The following is a 19466-nucleotide window of genomic DNA, read 5'->3' as shown; positions in this document are numbered from 1 at the left end:
GGAGAGAATGACTGTCAGGATACAGGACAGACTAGAGGCCCATGACATGGTCTGGGAACCCTGGCGACTCAGGAAGGACCCGTCGTGATCAGGTAACCGAGCCACCTTGATGACCCTTCCCTCCTCTTCCCCCCTTACCCCTCCTCTTCCCCCCTTACCCCCCCTCTTCTTTCTTCTCTGTTCCCTCTTTCCTTCTTTCTCCTATTGTGAGTACCTCTGTGACTCCCCCTGTGTTTATACATCACGTAACGCACTTACATATATTGCTGTGATTGCCAGTTATTGCCTAGAAATATGCAGATGGTCCGCATTGCCTACTACTTAACCACTTGTAACGCAGGTAGATGTGTGCCTTATCTTCTTGTTTCTCGCCATGCTGTGTCTTATGATCTTGTATGTTGTATGCAATCTTATCTTTTCAATATAAAGTTAATTGAGAAAAATTCCCCTGTTACAAAGGTCATACAAAGTGTTCCAAAGACATTTTACATTTGTGACGCAAACAATAGCCCCTTAATGTGACCACATCTATCACACCTCTTGCTACAGCGAGTGTCAGCAAATGTCATCCCTTATTATGTGGCCGAAACCTGGCAGGTGTTTGTACAATGTACAGACATTGCTATCTTGATATGAACTTGTGGTTACATAACCTCTGCAAAAACATCTCTCTCTCTGTAAGATACTTTTAAAGACAGTCATTTTCCATATAGAGGAAACCTAATTAGAACTATTGTTGCATGGAAACATTTGCACATATCTGTGTTATTACAAAGATAGACTATATATGTATATAGACAGTATGCTGTATCAATGTACATCAATGTATATATCGCAGCTGATATATTAGATTATATATTAGCAATATGTATTGATATATTGGCTATATATTGGCAATTTCCTAGAGAGAGAGAGAGAGAGAGACCACACCATAGTATGTTACATGGGGAGGGGTAATAGCAAAGCACATTACATGGTGGGCAAAGCACATCACATTACTTTTTTTTTTTTTTTTATCCAGAAAAAAGTTTATTGAAGCACAAGTGAAAATTTACATACATCGAGATCACTCTCAGGCAAAAACCATTAGGCAATATACCAGTACCAGTTCAAGTAATGAAACACCTTCTCCCTGCATCATCCACATACATTTCAATATCCCCTCCCGGCCCCACCCAGCCTCCCTCTCTCGTTGCAGGTAGCTCCCTCATCCCGTTTATCAATCCTGGTATTCTTGCGGAAATCAAACTGAATTGCTCAAACCAAGTAACCTACCCGTGACCATATCCACCGGGGCCAAGCCCGGTACATCCAGCCACGCGCCCCACAGCTTCTCAAACTTCTGGGAGCACCCTCTATGTTGGTATATCACCTTCTCTTTATGGAGCATTTCCCCCATTACATTGATCCATTCCTTCAGACTAGGAGGCACCTCTGAAATCCAGTGAGACATTATGAGCTTACGGGCCAAAAACAGAGCCCTAATGACCGCCACTTTAGTACCTTCCTCCCATTCCAGCTCGTCTAATATAAGGAGCAGACAGTGCTTTGGGTCAGTAGGCAGTGATATCTGAAACACCCTGTTAATGGTGTCCACTATTCCCGTCCAATAAGGGTGGAGCTTCGGACATCTCCACAATCGGTGGATCAAGTCTCCATGGTCCCTCTTACACCTAGTACATAGTGGGGTGGGCCTTAGCCCCATAGCAAACAGTCTATGGGGAGTGTAATACACCCTCAACAGTAGGTACAATTGCGACACCTTATGAGATACATTCAGGGAACATATTGGTACCGCCTGTAAAGCCTTGTCCCACTGTTCTCCGTCCATCGGGCCCACGTCTCCCTCCCACTTGGCCCTCACTCTCAGCGGGTGTTTGGTCATAAAGCTGTGCAGCAGCATGTTATAGCATTGTGATATAAATCCCTTGGTAGTATCCGCCCTTGCGATCAGATAAAACAAAGGGGTAGGGGAGGTGAGCCACTCAGAAGCCTCACCCTGGGCCCTCACTGCGTGACTAAGTTGCATATAGTAGAACTGCATTGACCGTGGCAGCTTGAAAAGACCCCGCAGAGCCTCAAAGGAGAGAAGGCTCCCATTGTGGAATATCTGTCCCAGATGTACTATCCCATATCTCTTCCAGAGTGCCCCACGCTGTAGCTTAGCCAGTTCAGGATATGAATCATTCGACCAGATGGGACTATATTCCGTGAACCCTGTCACTCCCTAAGCACATCACATTACAAGGTGGGCACAACACATTCAACGGTGAGCACGGAACAGCACATTGCATGGTTGGCATTGCACAATACAGCACATTACGTGGTGGGCACAGCACATGACATGGTTGGTACGGCACATGACAGCACATTACATGGTGGGCACAACACAGAACAGGCATAGTTGCCAACATTTGAACAAAAATTTCCAGGGACACTTTGCAGCACAGCTATTAATTAATTACCACACTCACTTCCCCGAAGCTCCACCCACTCCGCATAATCTTCACCTACTTTTCAGATTATAGGGTCTACTCAATAAAGAGAGAATTACAGGAAATTGAAACGGGAATTTCAAACTTAAGACCAATGTAGCAGAGTTGGAATAATTCTCCCATTCAGCTGCCCAGTCTTTCGGGGTCTTTCCCAGTGACGTACGAGGGTGCGTCAGAGGGGGCGGGGTCACGTGACGGGTGGCCGCTTCCCCTATATAAGAAATGTCACAGCTCCAGCGCATCATTCCGCTGGGCTGTGTCCAGCGGACAGAGGAGCTCGCCTGCTGCGCTCTGAATGGATGGATCTTCTCATCGCTGGACCGGACCGCTGATCATCCGTCGCTGGAGAGATCATCCATCGCTGGATAGAAGAAAACGTTGGAGCGGGGGGGCCGCATCAAGAGTGGATTCACATCGCTGGATTTTTTCTACGGTGTGTGTGTGTTTTTTTTAAACTATTTACACTTCCTTCGTGAAATGGTAGAGGTACAGTGTACCCCATTACCAATTCACATAGGGGGGGCCAGGATCTGGGGGTCCCCTTTGTTAAAGGGGTCTTCCAGATTCTGATAAGCCCCCCACCCGCAGAACCCCACAACCACCGGGCAAGGGTTGTGGGGATGAGACCCTTGTCCCCATCAACATGGGGACATCCTCCCCATGTTGAGGGCATGTGGCCTGGTGCGGTTCAGGAGAGGGGGGGGCCGCACTCTGTCCCCTCCTCGTTTCTGCGGCCGGCCAGGTTAACGTGCTCGGATAAGGGTCTGGTGTGGATTTTTAGGGGGACTCCACGCCATTTGAAGGGCCTGGTATGGATATTTGCGGGGAACCCTATGTCATTTTTTTTTTTACGGCGGGGTTCCCCTTAATATCAATATCAGACCTGAAGGGCCTGGTAATTTAATTTGGGGGACCCCCACACATTTTTTTTTCTTTATGAATGAATCATCTCTGTAATTGCCAGAGCCGACAATTCATTAGAGCCGCAAAGCCGGTTTTAAATGCCTTTTTTTCTTTCAGAAATAACACTTTGTGCAGGGACAGTTCTATGTACGGGAAACATGCGCTTTTTCACATGCTGACTTTACACCCCCCCCAGGTACGAAATTTAAAGTAATATTACACTTTTATTGTTTCACTTTTAGCATTATTTAATTCACTGCTCCTGAAAAAACGGCCGTTTTTAAAACTTTTTTTTGCATTGAAACATGTTTCCTGGGGCAGGACCCGGGTCCCCAAACACTTTTTACGACAATAACTTGCATATTAGCCTTTAAAATTTTCACTTTAGATTTCTCCCATAGACTTTAACAGGGTGTTCCGCGGCTTTTCGAATTTGCCGCGAACACCCCAAATTGTTTGTTGTTCGCCGAACAGGCGAACAGGCAATGTTCGAGTCTAACATGAGTTTGACTCGAACTTGAAGCTCATCCCTACCCCTGGGTAAAGCTATATTAGGTTGTGTAAGGAATAGTATCATCTGCATACATACTCACCTTATATGTATTGGTGTTTGATGTATAACCTTTGATATCTGGGGGAAGTAGTATTGCCGTGGCTAAGGACTCAATGGCTAGTGTGAATAATAAAGGTCAAAGGGGGCAACCCTGACGTGTTCCTCTACCCACCTTGAAATATTCAGAATTCCATCCTGGTGACTTTCTTCTGGTGGGGGGTCTATGATACAGAGCATGGAAGGAATGGGGGAATTCTCCTTTATATCCGTATCTCTGCAGCACCATATCAAGGTGACTCCATGACACCCTGACGAAGGTCTTATTAATATCTCGGCTTAAAGGATCACTAAAGGAATTTTTTTTTTTTAGCTAAATAGCTTCCTTTACCTTACTGCAGTACTGGTTTCATGTCCTTATTGTTCGTTTTTGCTTTGAAGTTGCTGTAATTCTGCTCTGATCTCCACACTTCCTGCTTGTCTGGCTCCTTATGAAAAATCTCATGGCAGCTTTTCACTGTGGTCCAAGCTGTGTGTCTAAAACTCCTCAGAACCAATCAGATTCATTTTAAAAACAAAACACTGCCCTGGATCTGTTTGTTTTTGTTCTGTGGGTCTCTTTACTTCACAGAAACATGAAACCAGTCTAAAACCGAAAGTGAAACTAGAGGCATATTATATGATTGAATTTTTATCTATTTTTAATCATTTTTAAAAGGAATCAGTTAACTTTTATGTCTCTATACCCTGTAAACAGTCATTTCAGCCAAAAAATGTTTTTCCTTTAGTGACCATTTAATAATAAAACTGATTGTGATTTCATATTTGCATCCTGAATTATATTTGTTACCAAATGAATATTATCAGTAATTTGTCGGCCTGGGATGAATCCAGATTGGTAAGGGGATATCAGAGAAGGATTATTGTTGATAATCTATTGGCTAACAGTCTGATAAATATCCTCAGATCATTGTTTATTCCCGAAATCGCTGTGTAATTTTGGGGGGATGTTTGGTCTTTATTTGGGTTCGGAATTAAGGAGAAAGGTGAAGGTGAAAATAGTTGTCTGAAAAAAAAAACACACACACCGTTGAACAAAATACTTTATTAATTAAACCAAATAAAAATCCAGCGGTGAAAATAGACGATCCATGCTGCTCCCTGATCCCTCGTTGTCTTGTATCCCGCGGCGGATGAGTTCTCCTGCGACGGGTGTACGGGTGTTCTCGCCCACGATTGGTCCAGCGATGAGAAGGTCCGCCCATTCAGAGCACAGCTCCACGAATGACGCTCCGGAGCTTGACGTTTCTTTTATAGGGGAGGTGGGCCACGCGTCACGTGATCCCGTCCCCCTCTGACACACACTGTGCTACGTCACTGGGACAGCCCTATTCCTTAGTAACCACACTGGGAAATTCCACGGACGGCGCATGCGCCGTTCGGGAAAAACGTCAATCACGTCGGGTCACCAAGAATTAACATAAAACACGCCCCCTCATCCACATTTGAATTACGCGTGCTTACTCCGGCCCCATTTACGCTACGCCGCCGTAACTTAGAAGGCAAGTGCTTTGTGAATACAGCACTTGCCTCTCTAACTTACGGCGGTGTATCGTAAATACGATACGCTGCGCCGCCGTAACAATGCGCGCCCCTACCTGAATCTAGTCCATAGTGTTTACAAAATAGGGGGTAGTTTTATGGCATTTTTATTAATATTTTTTTTTTACTGGTAATGCCGGCGATCAGTGATTTTTATCGGTACTGCGACATTATGGCGGACACTTCGGACAATTTTGACACATTTTTGGGACCATTGTCATTTTTATAGCGATCAGTGCATTGATTACTATAAACATGCCACTGGCAGGGAAGGGGTTAACACCAGGGGGCGGGGAAGGGGTTAAGTATGTTCCCTGGGTGTGTTATAACTGTAGGGGGGGTGGGACTGACATGGGGAAATGACAAATCGCTGTTCATACATTGTATGAACAATAAACAATAAACTCAAAAACATTTTCCAAAACCATACGTCAAAGGTGTCAATCATTTTTGCAGGGAAAACCTTTATTACACACTTCCATTAAATCCCTGCACTGCGGTCTTCTCCCATCCGATATTAGGCCTCAAGCCGACATGCTGGCTCAAAGACAATCCTGACCGCAGTGCCCCATTCCCAGTGCTTCCAGCTAAGCCCTCCACTTGCTGAAAGCCCAAACATCAGGACCCATACCACCAACAAATCCTGACCCATCTTTCACCAGGTATTTCCTTCTCCTGCAACGACCAGACACCCGCCACAGCGCACCACTGTAAAAACATTTACAGTTGTGCGACCCTCCACACCCTAAGAGCTCTCTGGATACCATCCTGTATTCCTAAGGCCCACATGTCAATCCCAATATCATTTAAATATACCCCGTCTCCACGGAGGTACCGCCACGTCTCCTCTTCCAGCTCCACATGGCGAATGACTACACCTCCATTCCTCACCATAAACCTTCCCACATCTCTGTCCACCTTTCTCCTGTCTCTATTAATGCCCTCCCAAGACCTGGCAAGACGCCACGATGTGCGAGACACCATGTCAGACCAGACTATCACCATGTCCGGGAAAGCCATGCAAAGGCGAAGGATATCGAATTTAATATCCTTCGTTAAATCCAACATAGGCCTAAATCATTCCTGCCCACGTGCAGTATAAGAACGTCGGGCGGGCGGTCCAGGCGCACAAACTTATGCACCTCCGGGACCATCCTACTCCACAGCATGCCCGGCACTCCCAACTAGCGAATCCAGGCTTCCTCCCTGGGAAACCCCAAATTGCCGACCTTCCGGTCTAGCCTCCGCCCTCTTACCCCCCCAAAAAAACGTAAGAGTGCCCTAGTATCCAAACCAAGGCCGGCGCCGCACCTGTAAGAAAAGAAAGAAAGAAAGTGCTCCACCGTAACCTAGCAGCCTGAACACTGACACTTATGCATAACCAACTGTGATAACATCTTTTCCATTAATAAAACTTGTTTCCCCTACAAACTGACCATCAAATGGGGGCGGGCATCAATCCGGAACCTATTAGACTCCCATCTCCCAAAACGCTTAACAGGTTCTTCATCTAACCCCCTCCTAGCTGCTTCTGTAGCCGCCCCTATACGAAATGAGTGCGACGAATATTCCTTATCTGCTAAGCCCAATGACCTTAAACATATGTGCGAAAAAAAGAAATAAACTGGAACCTGGACAATGGCAACCCATCCGCGTGCATCAGTAAAGACCCTCCCTTGTTCAGGCGCTTCTCCAAAATCCTCGAACCGCAACTACTGGACATATTGGTGACTCTGGTAATGCGAAAATTAGCACCCTCTTGCCTTTTGCACCTTGATCCGTCTTAGATCTACAAAACCATATTGCCACCCTATCGCCAGAAAAACTTACCTCGTCAATCCCGATCCCTCCTTGGACCTTCATGGAGGGGCTAACCAATTTGCCTATCCTGACGGCCCAGAAAAAGGCTAACGCAAAAGCTGCGTGAGTCGAGGTACAGACCACTGACAAACTGGCAAACATGCCCTGCAGAAACTAAAACGAAACTGGTTGTAAGGTATCCCTGCTGGGCCTGGCCCGCCTATAGCCTTTCAGCGCCTGTTTCACCCAAAATATTTTGTAAGGTCGGGCAAACCCTGACATTTAAACAAAAACGCCAGCCCAGTCACTAAATTATTCAATGCGGATGTGGACACCCCCCCCCTCCATAAACCTTGAGATAAAATAAAGCACCAGCAGCCTTACTTCCAGACCTGTGATATCCACCCCTACTTAGTGGCCTACCTCCGCCCATTCCTGCCACACCTTGCTGTAAGCGGCCCACGCCGTCTCACTCCGACCTCCGCATCCATCCATGTGCTACTCCAAGGCAACCTTCCACAGCCAGTCGGGACATGTAATTCCTTGTTTTTTACGCTTCCGGCCCCAACTCCCGAAATCTGTCCCACCAGAAATGAGATAAAGCGTCAGCGATGACGTTCTCTACCCCAGGAAGATGCACTGCGTATATGAAAATGTTCAACTGCATGCAACGCAATACTAACCTCTGCAGCATGCGCACCACCGGAGGCGAAGATGCCGAGGCCTTGTTAATAACCTGAAACACCCCCAGGTTATCACATGAAAGCGAACCTTGCGATCTCGCAAGGACTCGCCCACAATTCCACAGCCAGCACCCCTGGAAACAACTCCAACAGTACCAGATTCATTGTAAAACCTGCCTGCACCAACACTGTGGCCAATGACCGGCGCTCCATTTGCCCTAGAAAAAGGGTCCAAAGCCAGTGGAACCCACCGCGTCCGTGAATAATTCCATATAGAAGTTACTGACAGGCCCTGACATACACAGAGCCCTTACGTTAAAGGATTCCAAGAATGTGTGCCACACCTGTAAATCCATCCTATGTGCCTTTTACCAACCGGACGAAGTGGTGTGGAGACCTCACCCCCGCCATGCTTGCCGACATCCGTCGGCAAAACGCTCTGCCCGTCGGTACAATGCGACAAGCAAAATTGAGCTTGCCAACAAGGATTGCCATGCTCGCAATTGAATTTTTGTGAAACGCCAACATACCTTGTACTTCTTCCTTCAACGCGTCCACCTTACCCTCGGGCAATAGACACTCCATGGCCACGAGTCTATTGTGATCCCTAAAAACGTAATGACTGTCCTAGGCCACTGCGTCTTGTCCGGTGCCAATGGGACGCCGAACATGTCCACCACGTGTTCTAATGTACCTAACAGTATCCCACAAGTCCTGGACTAGCCGGGCCCACGCAGGGGAAGTCATCTAACTAATGGATGACCAAATTCACCCCCGACACGTCCCTAACAACCCATTCCAACAATGAGCTGAACTTCTCAAACAGTGCACGCGACGCCGAGCAACCCATTGGCAGGCACCGATCCACGGAAAATTCATCCTCCCATGTACACCCCAAAGGCGAAAGCCTTCGGGGTAAACCGTCAGGAGTCTAAAAGGCCGCTTCCACATCCGATTTCGTCAGCAGCGCTCCGCGGCCATAAAAGCGAACCCAGGACACAGCAGTGTCGAACGATGTGTAACTCACTGCGCAAGTGTACGGGTCTATGCCCTCATACCCGGAACCCCCTTTCGGAAAAGAAAGATGGTGAATCCATCTATATTTGTTTGGCTCCTTTTTTTGGAACCACCCCAGAGGGGGAAACCACCAAATCTGACAATGGAGCCTCAGAAAAGGGGCCTGCCATGCGACCTAAAGCCACTTCCTTCAAAAGTTTCTCTGAAACCACCTCAGGATGTCGTAACGCAGACCGTAAATTGCGAGGAACTGGCGGTACTACCTGCAACCAGCAAGGAATCCTAAAACCTTTCGCATAACCGTCCTCCAATAAACAAGCCGCCTGCCTGTCCGGATACTTACTTAGAAACGGACGCATCTTTCTCACCATCACCGGAGTCCTCCCTTTTGTTACCAGACTCACCTGAACGGCCTTTTCCTTGTTTGAAACATCTGCACGAGGTGTGTGTTCCCCCGCAGCCTGAACACTCATGTTTGAATCCGCATGTGGCCCCAAACTTGCAGAAACCGGCGTTTTATTGCCCTTTGTTTTACTGGCCGGCTGTCCAGAGGAAGACGATCCGCTGGCCACTACCAGAAAAAACTGATTCGTGGCCCTAGCAGAAGTCATAAGCCGGACCCACAAATTTATGTCCTTGTGGTCCCATCTCAAATCTGGTCGCACCGCCATCCGCTGCCTAAACTGTTCATCATATCTAAGCCAAGCAGTGCACCGTAAACCCCGTATGCCTCCCCAATGAAGTCCTGATAACCGAAAAGGGGGGCCGCCCCGCATTCGGGCTTCTTAGTGCAAATCACACTAGCCAAAATACCAAAAGCCTGCAATTAGTTTGTGAAAGTTTGTGGGATCAGCCGATACCTACGCTTTTCTTCATCATCTTTGTTGTAGTCCTCTGGCTTGACCCTGTCCAAGTTGAACTTTTCCAATGGCAACAACGAAAAATCTCGACATACTCACCTTTACCGATTTTTTCGCGTACCTCAGCCTACAGATGCGCCCCCAACGGACCTTCGAAGCATATGTATACTCCGCACTTAGCCACATCTGTCAACCTCACTACATACTGCCTGACCATCGTAGCCTTGCTCCCCTCCCCTGTTTTATTCGCGCTCTCCGCGGCAGCGGGAGGGACAACTGGCACGGGAGAATTAACTGCCCCCACCGCAGGAATACTCACCGCTGCGCTTGCCTGCGGGAAAACCCATGCAACCGCCGGACTCGCCCCACTCCCACCTTGCTCAAAACGGCTAACCAGCTCTTCTATACCTGCCAAAAAACCCTTAAAACCAGCCTCCTCCCCCCTGCCCTCCCTGGCCCAGACCCATCCTGGCTACCACTTGTAACCCCCCCCCCCCACCAGACAAAGAAGCAGAATGTGAATTAGAGATAGACTTACCGGGCTGCCTAGGAAGAGACCCACCAGCCGACCGTCCCGATTCCTTCGCCGCCGACCTCACCGGGATCACCCGCTCGTCCTCGGATCTGGACACCTCACCTTCTGATCTTTCTGCGACCCGCTCTTCCTCAGATGAAAAACCCCCCAGGGGATGGGTCCCTGGGAGGCGAGGGTCCTGCCGGCTCCTCGCTCCGCCTCCTGATCGCAGAACCGCCACACAATTTCCTCTGCGCTTTCCCCTGGACCGGGGGGGGCTCTCTCCAGCCCTGCTGCTCCCCGCCTGCACTGATGATCTGCTGCCATCTCCATCCATCCGGTGTTGGGTCCCAGCCGAGGAGGTAGGTGGCCCAGGCACCGCCACCAGCGATTCCTCCCGCTGAGGCGCTCCCCTCGATGATGTCACGTGGTGGGAGGGACCGGCTCGCTCCGACTCCATGCGGCGAACGAGCGAATCTGCCGCTCCGGAGCTCCCGGACCAGCCGCCCGTAGAGCTGCGTCTGGGCTGGGGATTCCTTCCGGTGTCCTCCTCAGCGACCGCATTCCTCCGCTTCGCGGGAGGACCCGAAAGGGCCCGAGAAGTGGGATTCCCTGAAAGACGCCTGGCTCTGGGAGAGAGGTCAGGGGAGAAGCACTCAGGCGGCGGCTGACTCCCTCCCCCGTGTCTGCGGATCCTCCGCTGGCTTCTCCATGATCGGGCCCCACGTTCTGTTGGACCCAATCCGGTCCTCCAGCGGAGGCCTCGGCCCTAAGCTCAGCCAGCAGCTCCTCTATCCTGGACATGGTTCCTAAACTTTCCCTGGGGATGTGTTACAGAGGTGGGAGGGGTTAGATTTTTTAAACTGCCCAGTCCTCCCCTCCCACCACACTCCTGCCAATCCACATCCCCCTCTCTTACATTCCCTTGTTTACTTAGTCATGCCAGCCCTCCGCCTATGGCATTTCATTTCTTAGCTCCGGGCTTTTCTGTACTCTGATCTCTGTGTTCTATAATATTCATCCAGACTCACCCTGTGTAGGAGGATGTCACCCCTCCCCCATCCACATTCCTCTCCGGTGTCAGAGACTTTCAGTTTTGTTTCTCTTCTGCTGTCAGCGATGGCGTCTGCTGATCTGAGAGCTGAGCTGAAATGTTCCATCTGTCTGAACATTTATACCGATCCTGTAACCCTGAGATGTGGTCACAACTTCTGCCGGGTCTGTATGGATTGTGTGCTGGATACACAGGAGGGGTCTGGAGGATATTCCTGTCCTGAATGCAGAGAGAAGTTTCCGGATCGTCCTGCACTGCAGAGGAACATGAAACTACGTAACATAGCAGAGACTTTCCTGTCTGCTCAGCCAGAATCGGAGGAGTCCGGGGTCTTCTGTACTCACTGTGTGGACTCTCCTGTACCAGCTGTTAAATCCTGTCTACACTGTGAGGTTTCTCTGTGTGATAAACACCTGAGAGTCCACAAAAAGTCCCCAGAACACATCTTAAGTGACCCCACCTTGTCCTTGGAGAGCAGGAAATGCTCCGTCCATAAGAAGATCCTGGAGTATTACTGCACTGAGGATGAGACCTGTATCTGTATTTCTTGTTGTATGATTGGAGAACACACAGGACATAAGATGAAGTCACTGGATGAGGCTTCTGAGAAGAAGAAGGAGACACTGAGGAATGTTCTGCAGAAACATCTGACAAAGAGAGAGGAGACGGAGGAAAGAGTCCAGAGTCTGCAGGAACACAGGAGGAAAGTAGAAGAAGAAGCAGCTGGTGACACCAAGAGAGTCACTGTCCTGTTTAGAGACCTCAGGAGACGTCTGAAAGATCTGGAGAAGAGAGTCCTGAGGGAGATCTCCGGGAGGGCAGAGCGGATCTCCATCTCCATCCGGGATCTGGAAATAAAGAAGGAGGAGCTGTCCAGGAAGATGCGTCACATTGAGGAGCTGTGTAACATGACGGATCCACTGACTGTCTTACAGGAATCAGACACAGGTGACTTGTGTGATACTGAGGATGGAGATAATGAGGACAGAGAGAGACATGAGGAGCTCCTCCATGATGGAGGGGGTCTGGGTGTGGCGGGGGTCTTACACACAGGTTTATCTGATATAATAACAGAGGTAAATATATACTTCCCGATACAGGGAGCTGCAGACATATTACTGGATGGAAACACAGCTCATAAAATTCTACAGATATCAGATGACAGGAAAACTGTATCCGGGTCACGTAGAAAACAGAATCACCCAGAAAAACCAGAGAGATTTCGGGAGTATTATCAGGTGATGAGCAGTCAGAGTTTCTCCTCAGGGAGACATTACTGGGAAGTGGATGTCGGGGGATCAGATAAATGGAGAGTCGGGATGTGTTACCCCAGTATAGTGAGGGGAGGGGGGGAGTCATTGATTGGATTGAATAAGAAGTCCTGGGGATTGGACATGGATGTTAATATTGATTATGATAATGAGTATTCTGTGATACATGACAGTAATAAGATCCTCTTATTCACCAATCCCTCCAGTAACAGAGTCAGGATAGATCTGGATTATGAGGCCGGGCGGATCTCCTTTTATGATCTGTGTTACCCGATCCGACACCTCCACACCTTCACCACCACCTTCACTGAGCCCCTTCATGCTGGGATATGGATACGGGAAGGTTGTATAAAGATATGTGGGGGGAGGCGGGAGATGTGAGAACTCCGCCCACAGTCTGGTGATGTCAGATGAAGGGGTGGAATAAATGTAATATTCATCCAATAGTATACAGCGGTGGGCGTGGCTTCCTTTCAAGTTTTTCTACTATAAATAAATGTGCGATTTCTTACTGATCGCTGTGATTGGGTAGAATATCTGTCCAATTACTGGAGTAACAGTAATCCTCGGGTCACACCTATGCAATTTTTTTAGTGATTTTTTTACAGAATCGCACTACAGTCCATGTAACATGGTTTCCTATGGGACGCGGTCACATCGAGGCTTTTCTCAGCCGCTGCGTTTTTTGGAAAGGGTCAGGGAATTTTTATAATGCATTTTTTGGTTTAATAGACTTCAATGGAGAAGCCGCAGAAAAGCATGTGATGCGTTTTTGCCACGATTTTACAGCTTTTTTTAATCTGCCCGACAAACAAATTGTCCAAAAAAAAAAAAAGGAGCATAAAAATTAATCAAAGATGAATGTGAAAAAACAGAAAACGCATCGCAAAAAACACTGCAGGGATGGATAAAAAGCAAACTGCATAGGTGGGAACCGGGTCCAACTATCCAATCAGACAGTGAGGGTGGGTGTGGCCTATCTATCTATCTATAGACCCAACATCTCTCCATAAAGAGGACCTGTCATGTCTTATTTCTGTCACAAGGGATTTCTTGTGATAGCAATAAAAGTGATAAAATAAATAAATACATAAATAAAAGGAGAGATAAAAAAAATAATAATAATAAATTTTTCATAAAAGGGTGCCCCCCCCCCCCGTGTCACACGCTTATGTAAGTCACGCACACGTATGTAAATGGTGTTTGCGCCACACATGTGAGATATCACCACAAACGTTAGAGTGAGAGCGATAATTCTATCACCAGATCTCCTCTGTAACTAGAAACTGGTAACTTGTACCGAAGTTTGGCGCCATTTTACAAGCGTGCGCAATTTGAAAGCGTGACATGTTTGGTATCTATTTACTCAGCATAACATTATCTTTTATATTATAGCAAAAAAATGGGTTATTCGTTGTGTTTTTTGCATTAAGATTCATTAAAGTGTATTTTCCCCAAACGATTTGCATTTCAAAAATCGCAGTATAAATACTAGGGTTGTCCCGATACCACTTTTTTAGGACCGAGTACGAGTACCGATACTTTTTTTCAAGTAGTCGCCGATACCGAATACCGATACTTTTTTTTAAATGTGTCCCCAAATGCAGCCATGTCCCCCCACATATGCAGCCATTGTCTCCCCCCATGCAGCCATTGTCTCCCCCCCATGCAGCCATTGTCTCCCCCCATGCAGCAATGTATCCCCCCATCCAGCCATTGTCACCCCCCATGCAGCCATTGTCACCCCCCATGCAGCCATTGTCTCCCCCCATCCAGCGTCTCCCCCCATGCAGCCATTGTCACCCCCTCATCCAGCCATTGTCACCCCCCATCCAGCCATGTCTCCCCCCATGCAGCCATTGTCTCCCCCCATCCAGCGTCTCCCCCCATGCAGCCATTGTCACCCCCCATGCAGCCATCGTCTCCCCCCATGCAGCAATGTATCCCCCCATCCAGCCATTGTCACCCCCCATCCAGCAATGTATTCCCCCATGCAGCCATTGTCACCCCCCATGCAGCCATTGTCACCCCCCATCCAGCCATTGTCTCCCCCCATCCAGCGTCTCCCCCCATGCAGCCATTGTCTCCCCCCATCCAGCCATTGTCACCCCCCATCCAGCCATTGTCACCCCCCATGCAGCCATTGTCACCCCCCATGCAGCCATTGTCACCCCCCATGCAGCCATTGTCTCCCCCCATCCAGCATCTCCCCCCATGCAGCCATTGTCACCCCCCCATCCAGCCATTGTCACCCCCCATCCAGCCATGTCTCCCCCCATGCAGCCATTGTCTCCCCCCATCCAGCGTCTCCCCCCATGCAGCCATTGTCTCCCCCCATGCAGCCATTGTCTCCCCCCCATCCGGCGTCTCCCCCCATCCAGCGTCTCCCCCCCATGCAGCCATTGTCTCCCCCCATCCAGCGTCTCCCCCCATCCAGCGTCTCCCCCCATGTATCCAGCGTCTCCCCCCATGTATCCAGCGTCTCCCCCCCATGTATCCAGCGTCTCCCCCCATCCAGCGTCTCCCCCCCATGTATCCAGCGTCTCCCCCCATGTATCCAGCGTCTCCCCCCCATGTATCCAGCGTCTCCCCCCATCCAGCGTCTCCCCCCCATGTATCCAGCGTCTCCCCCCATCCAGCGTCTCCCCCCCATGTATCCATGTCCCACTTACCTGCATCCCCGCTGCCGCCGACTGTGTCATACGCCGGGAACATTACAACTTTGAATCGCTGTAATGATTGGCGCTGCGTATAGACACTCCCCCTCGCTCGGGATTGGACAGTTCACCCGAGCGAGGGGGAGTGTCTATGCGCGGCGCCAATCATTACAGCTACTCAAAGCTGTAATGTTCCCGGCGTATGACACAGTCGGCGGCAGCGGGGATGCGGCGAATGGCGGCGGGATGCGGCGTCACGGCGACGGCGGCGGCGGAGGAGGAGGGGGGGGGGGGGGGGGGGGGGTATTCTATTTGGGTATCGGGGGTATTTGCGGGAGTACGAGTACTCCCGCAAATACTCGGAATCGGTCCCGATACCGATACTAGTATCGGTATCGGGACAACCCTAATAAATACCGTGTGACATAAAAAAATTGTAACACCCGCCATTTTATTCTGTAGGGCCTCTGCACTTTATAGTACTTGGCAGTGTTACAGAGAGCTATGGAAGGGGATTCCTTATCTCAGTGGTTCTCAACCTCAGTCCTAACTACCCCCAACAGGCCATGTTTTCAGGTTTTCCTTGATCTTGCACAGGTGCTTTTAAAGTGAATGTAAACCCGATTCATGAGATGTGAGCTGGGCACATATATCTGCAGTGTTTTCTTATCTCTCTTCAAAGCACTGAGTCCCGTGGCTTTCTCCTGCTCCGAACTTATGTTATCAGCCTGACAAGTTCTCAGAGACGGGAGACAAAACAGCCTGAAGTTTGTGTCGTGGGAGGTTGCTATAAATAGATTAGCAGAGAGCTTACCTTCTCACAGCACAGCTCTGCACATTACTTCCTTCCTTTGCCAATGTGGATTGGGGGGGGGGGGGCTTTCCTCCAATCAGCTGTCTTGGCTGTGTGCCCAGACTTCACTCCCAGTGCTGAACAGGAAGAGAAAATCTGTAACAAGATGTGAACTTTCTAAAGAATATATAAAGCTGGAGACAGCAGATATACATGTAATACTTATATAGGGAGATTTGTTTCATCTCTGTGTATCATCTGAGGCTGTTCACATCACTGGGTATATGGAGGGTTTACATCCACTAAAAATCAGAGTCAATGGCTTGGTATATTGGACAGCTATTTTATCTAAGAGAAATTCCACAAACATGGCCTGTTGGGGGTCCTTGAGGACCGGGATGAGAACCACTGCCTTATAGAATTCCTATGAATGAGAAGGATAATCATTGAGGGGGGGGGGGGGTTTGGTCTCCCCCAATGGATTCTCCTATCATGGTGTAGCAGCTCCAATGGTGGTTTCCAGGTTTCTGCAGCCAAAGCCTGAGCACTCTTTGTTGTATACAAATATATTTCTTTCTTCTTTTCTTGGAACATTTTGTAGTGTTGATTCTGAAACAATCCTCCATTAATTTCCTCCCTGAAGAAGCGGATGACAATCCGGGAAACGCGTCGAGCTCAGTCATAGGATATAAAAGTGGGCTACATTTGTAGAAATTAATCTGTGAAGGTGGAGATGACCATAAGTTCTGGAAATGGATAAATGATGTACAAATATCTATGGCATATGGAGGATATTTGAATGTATTGTACTCAATGAATTATTAGCTTCATATTTCTTCTGTAATAAAGTATATGAAATTTTAATATATTTTGTGTGAGTTACGCCTCAGAAATCCTGCTATTTGATTGGCACATTCTCTATATACATTGGCAATCTGGAGAGACACGTTCTTTCCATAGTGCCAAGAGCCTGAGGCACCGTGAGCCTCTTGTGTGCGGGGATCTGGACAATTGTAGACCCATCACTGGGGTGTCTGTGCCCACACCAGGGTCCAAAGGACTGAGAGGCTGAGAGGTCTCCTGCCGTGCCGAAACCCAAGGCTGGAGAGACCTGTTGCTGTGTGAGTGTCTATACCAGAGCTGAGAGACCGAGCCGCCGGGACCTGACTTCAGAGATCTGCAGACTGCCAAGTGATCTGGACCGGATTTCTGTGTACCAGGAGAGGTGAGCTGACCATCCGTGTTTATCCCAAAACAGCTCAGGCAATAGAGACTGCTCTTTGTTCAGCAGCCCACTAGCCATCTACTGCACACTCTAAGGCCTCGTACAGATGAGGGGTTGTCCGATGGAAACGGTCTGCCGGACCGTTTCCATCGGACATTTCACCTCCGAATTTTGATCCGATGGCTTGTACACACCATCGGATCAAAATCCATGTGGAAAACATCCGCGGTGACGTGTCGCGACGTGGCCGCGCCGTCGCCCCGACGATGACGCGGCGACGTGCGCGACGCTGGAAGGTAAATACTTCCACGCATGCATCGAATCATTTCGACGCATGCGAGGGATGGGGAGCGGACTGACTTATCCGGTGAGTCTGTACAGACGACCGGATAAGTCCAACGGACAGGATTCCAGCGGATAGGTTTTGTAGCATGCTACAAAATTTATATCCGCTGGAAATCCGTCGGCTGGATTTTTATCCGCTGGGAAATGTCCGCTCGGGCCTACACACGACTGGATCTATCCGCTGGAACTGATCCGCCGATAAATCCCAGCGGATAGATCTGGTCGTGTGTACGGGGCCTAAAAGAGACAGCGACACATGCACCACCTACAGAAGGGCCCCAATGAAAGCTGGCCAACACTGACAATTAGGCGTCAATACTTTATAGCCACCTGCAGGGGGTGCCCCATTGTCAGGAACGTATACGCCCCTCCCACTATTGGGGCTGTATGCATGGGGCGCACATGAGGACCTTTATTTTCTTGGTTTAGTTGATGCCAACACTTTAACCCTGTTTGCATCCGTTGTAATTTGGTTTAACAATGCTACGGTTAAAGTTATTGCCAGGGCATTGCCCAGTTATCTAGTACAGAATCTTTAACCCCTTCCACCCAGCCTATTGTAATATGACGGCCTGGGCAGGAGCCCTATTATCCTGGGAGGATGTCATATGATGTTCTCCCTTGTGCTCCCCCCACAGGCCGCACTCCGGTGTGATCTGTCACCCACTGTGTCTAATGACACATCATTGTATTGGACTTCTGCCGTTACCATGTGATCACTGTGGCCAATCACAGCAGATCACATAACAATTGTACACAATAAAAGGCTTTGTTTCATGCCACTCACTGTGTAATATTGAGATGAGCTCTGTGATGATTGGTCGCATTGATCACATGGTACAGACAGGGCCAATCACAGCCAGTCATAATAGTAAACACTGAATGAATAGTTTTCATTCAGAAAAATGGTTGCTTATAAATGTACAATTCACAATTATAAGCAATCATAGTGTGTATAAAAAATCCTGATCACCTAGCCAGAGTAGTGCAGTGTTACTATGGAAACATTGTATTACTCTGGTCACTGTGTGTAAAAGTAAAATAGTTGTATAAAAAAGAAAAAAAATATTTATAAAATTAAACAATAATGACTTTTTTTTCATCCTGTCACCAGTCAGTGTCCCTGATGATCACCACACCAGTTATATGATGACGCTGTACTGCTCTGCTGACTGTATGTAACAAATTCTGCAAATTTTATTTTGTTTAATTTTCCAAAAAATTGTGACAAAAAAATTACAACTTCAAAAAAAAAACTCGCCATGCCTCTTACTAAATACTCTGGACTGTCTACTTTACAAAAAGGGGTCATTTGGGGGGTAATTGTTCTGTCCTGGCTTTTTCAGGAAATGAGATCGGCCGTCAGTACATCAGGATTGATCAACTTTCAGATACAGTGCCTTGAAAAAGTATTCATACCCCTTGACATTTTCCGGTGCCCTCCGCTGCTTACCGGAGCCTTCGGTAGCGGCGGAGGCGATCGCGTCCTCTTGCTGGCTGGGTATGGAGATGAGTGAGGGGGAGATGACCCCCCACCCGTCTCCATATCATTGCAGGGAGGAAGTGACGTCACAACGTCCCTTCCACCCAATGCTCCTAAAGACACATTTTAATTTTTTTTTTTTTAAATGACATTTAATTTATTTATTTTTTTCTTGTATTTTAGTGTAAATATGAGATGTGACGTCTTTTTGACC

The 19466-nt window shown here is 48.4% G+C and overlaps 1 protein-coding gene across 1 annotated transcript; it reads left to right on the top strand.

The window, feature by feature from the left end:
* The first annotated feature begins 11352 nt into the window (after positions 1-11352).
* LOC120933826 (E3 ubiquitin/ISG15 ligase TRIM25-like) lies at positions 11353-13517 on the top strand. Its single transcript, XM_040347225.1, has one exon. The coding sequence runs from the start codon at positions 11469-11471 to the stop codon at positions 13128-13130; it is 1662 nt and encodes a 553-aa protein (XP_040203159.1). The 5' UTR covers positions 11353-11468; the 3' UTR covers positions 13131-13517.
* Positions 13518-19466: the final 5949 nt, after the last annotated feature.

Source organism: Rana temporaria, chromosome 3 (genome assembly GCF_905171775.1).
Source record: "Rana temporaria chromosome 3, aRanTem1.1, whole genome shotgun sequence".
NCBI classification, from domain to species: Eukaryota; Metazoa; Chordata; class Amphibia; order Anura; family Ranidae; genus Rana; species Rana temporaria.
Note: the sequence above shows the minus strand (reverse complement) of the source record. Positions and strands in the feature narration are given on the sequence as shown.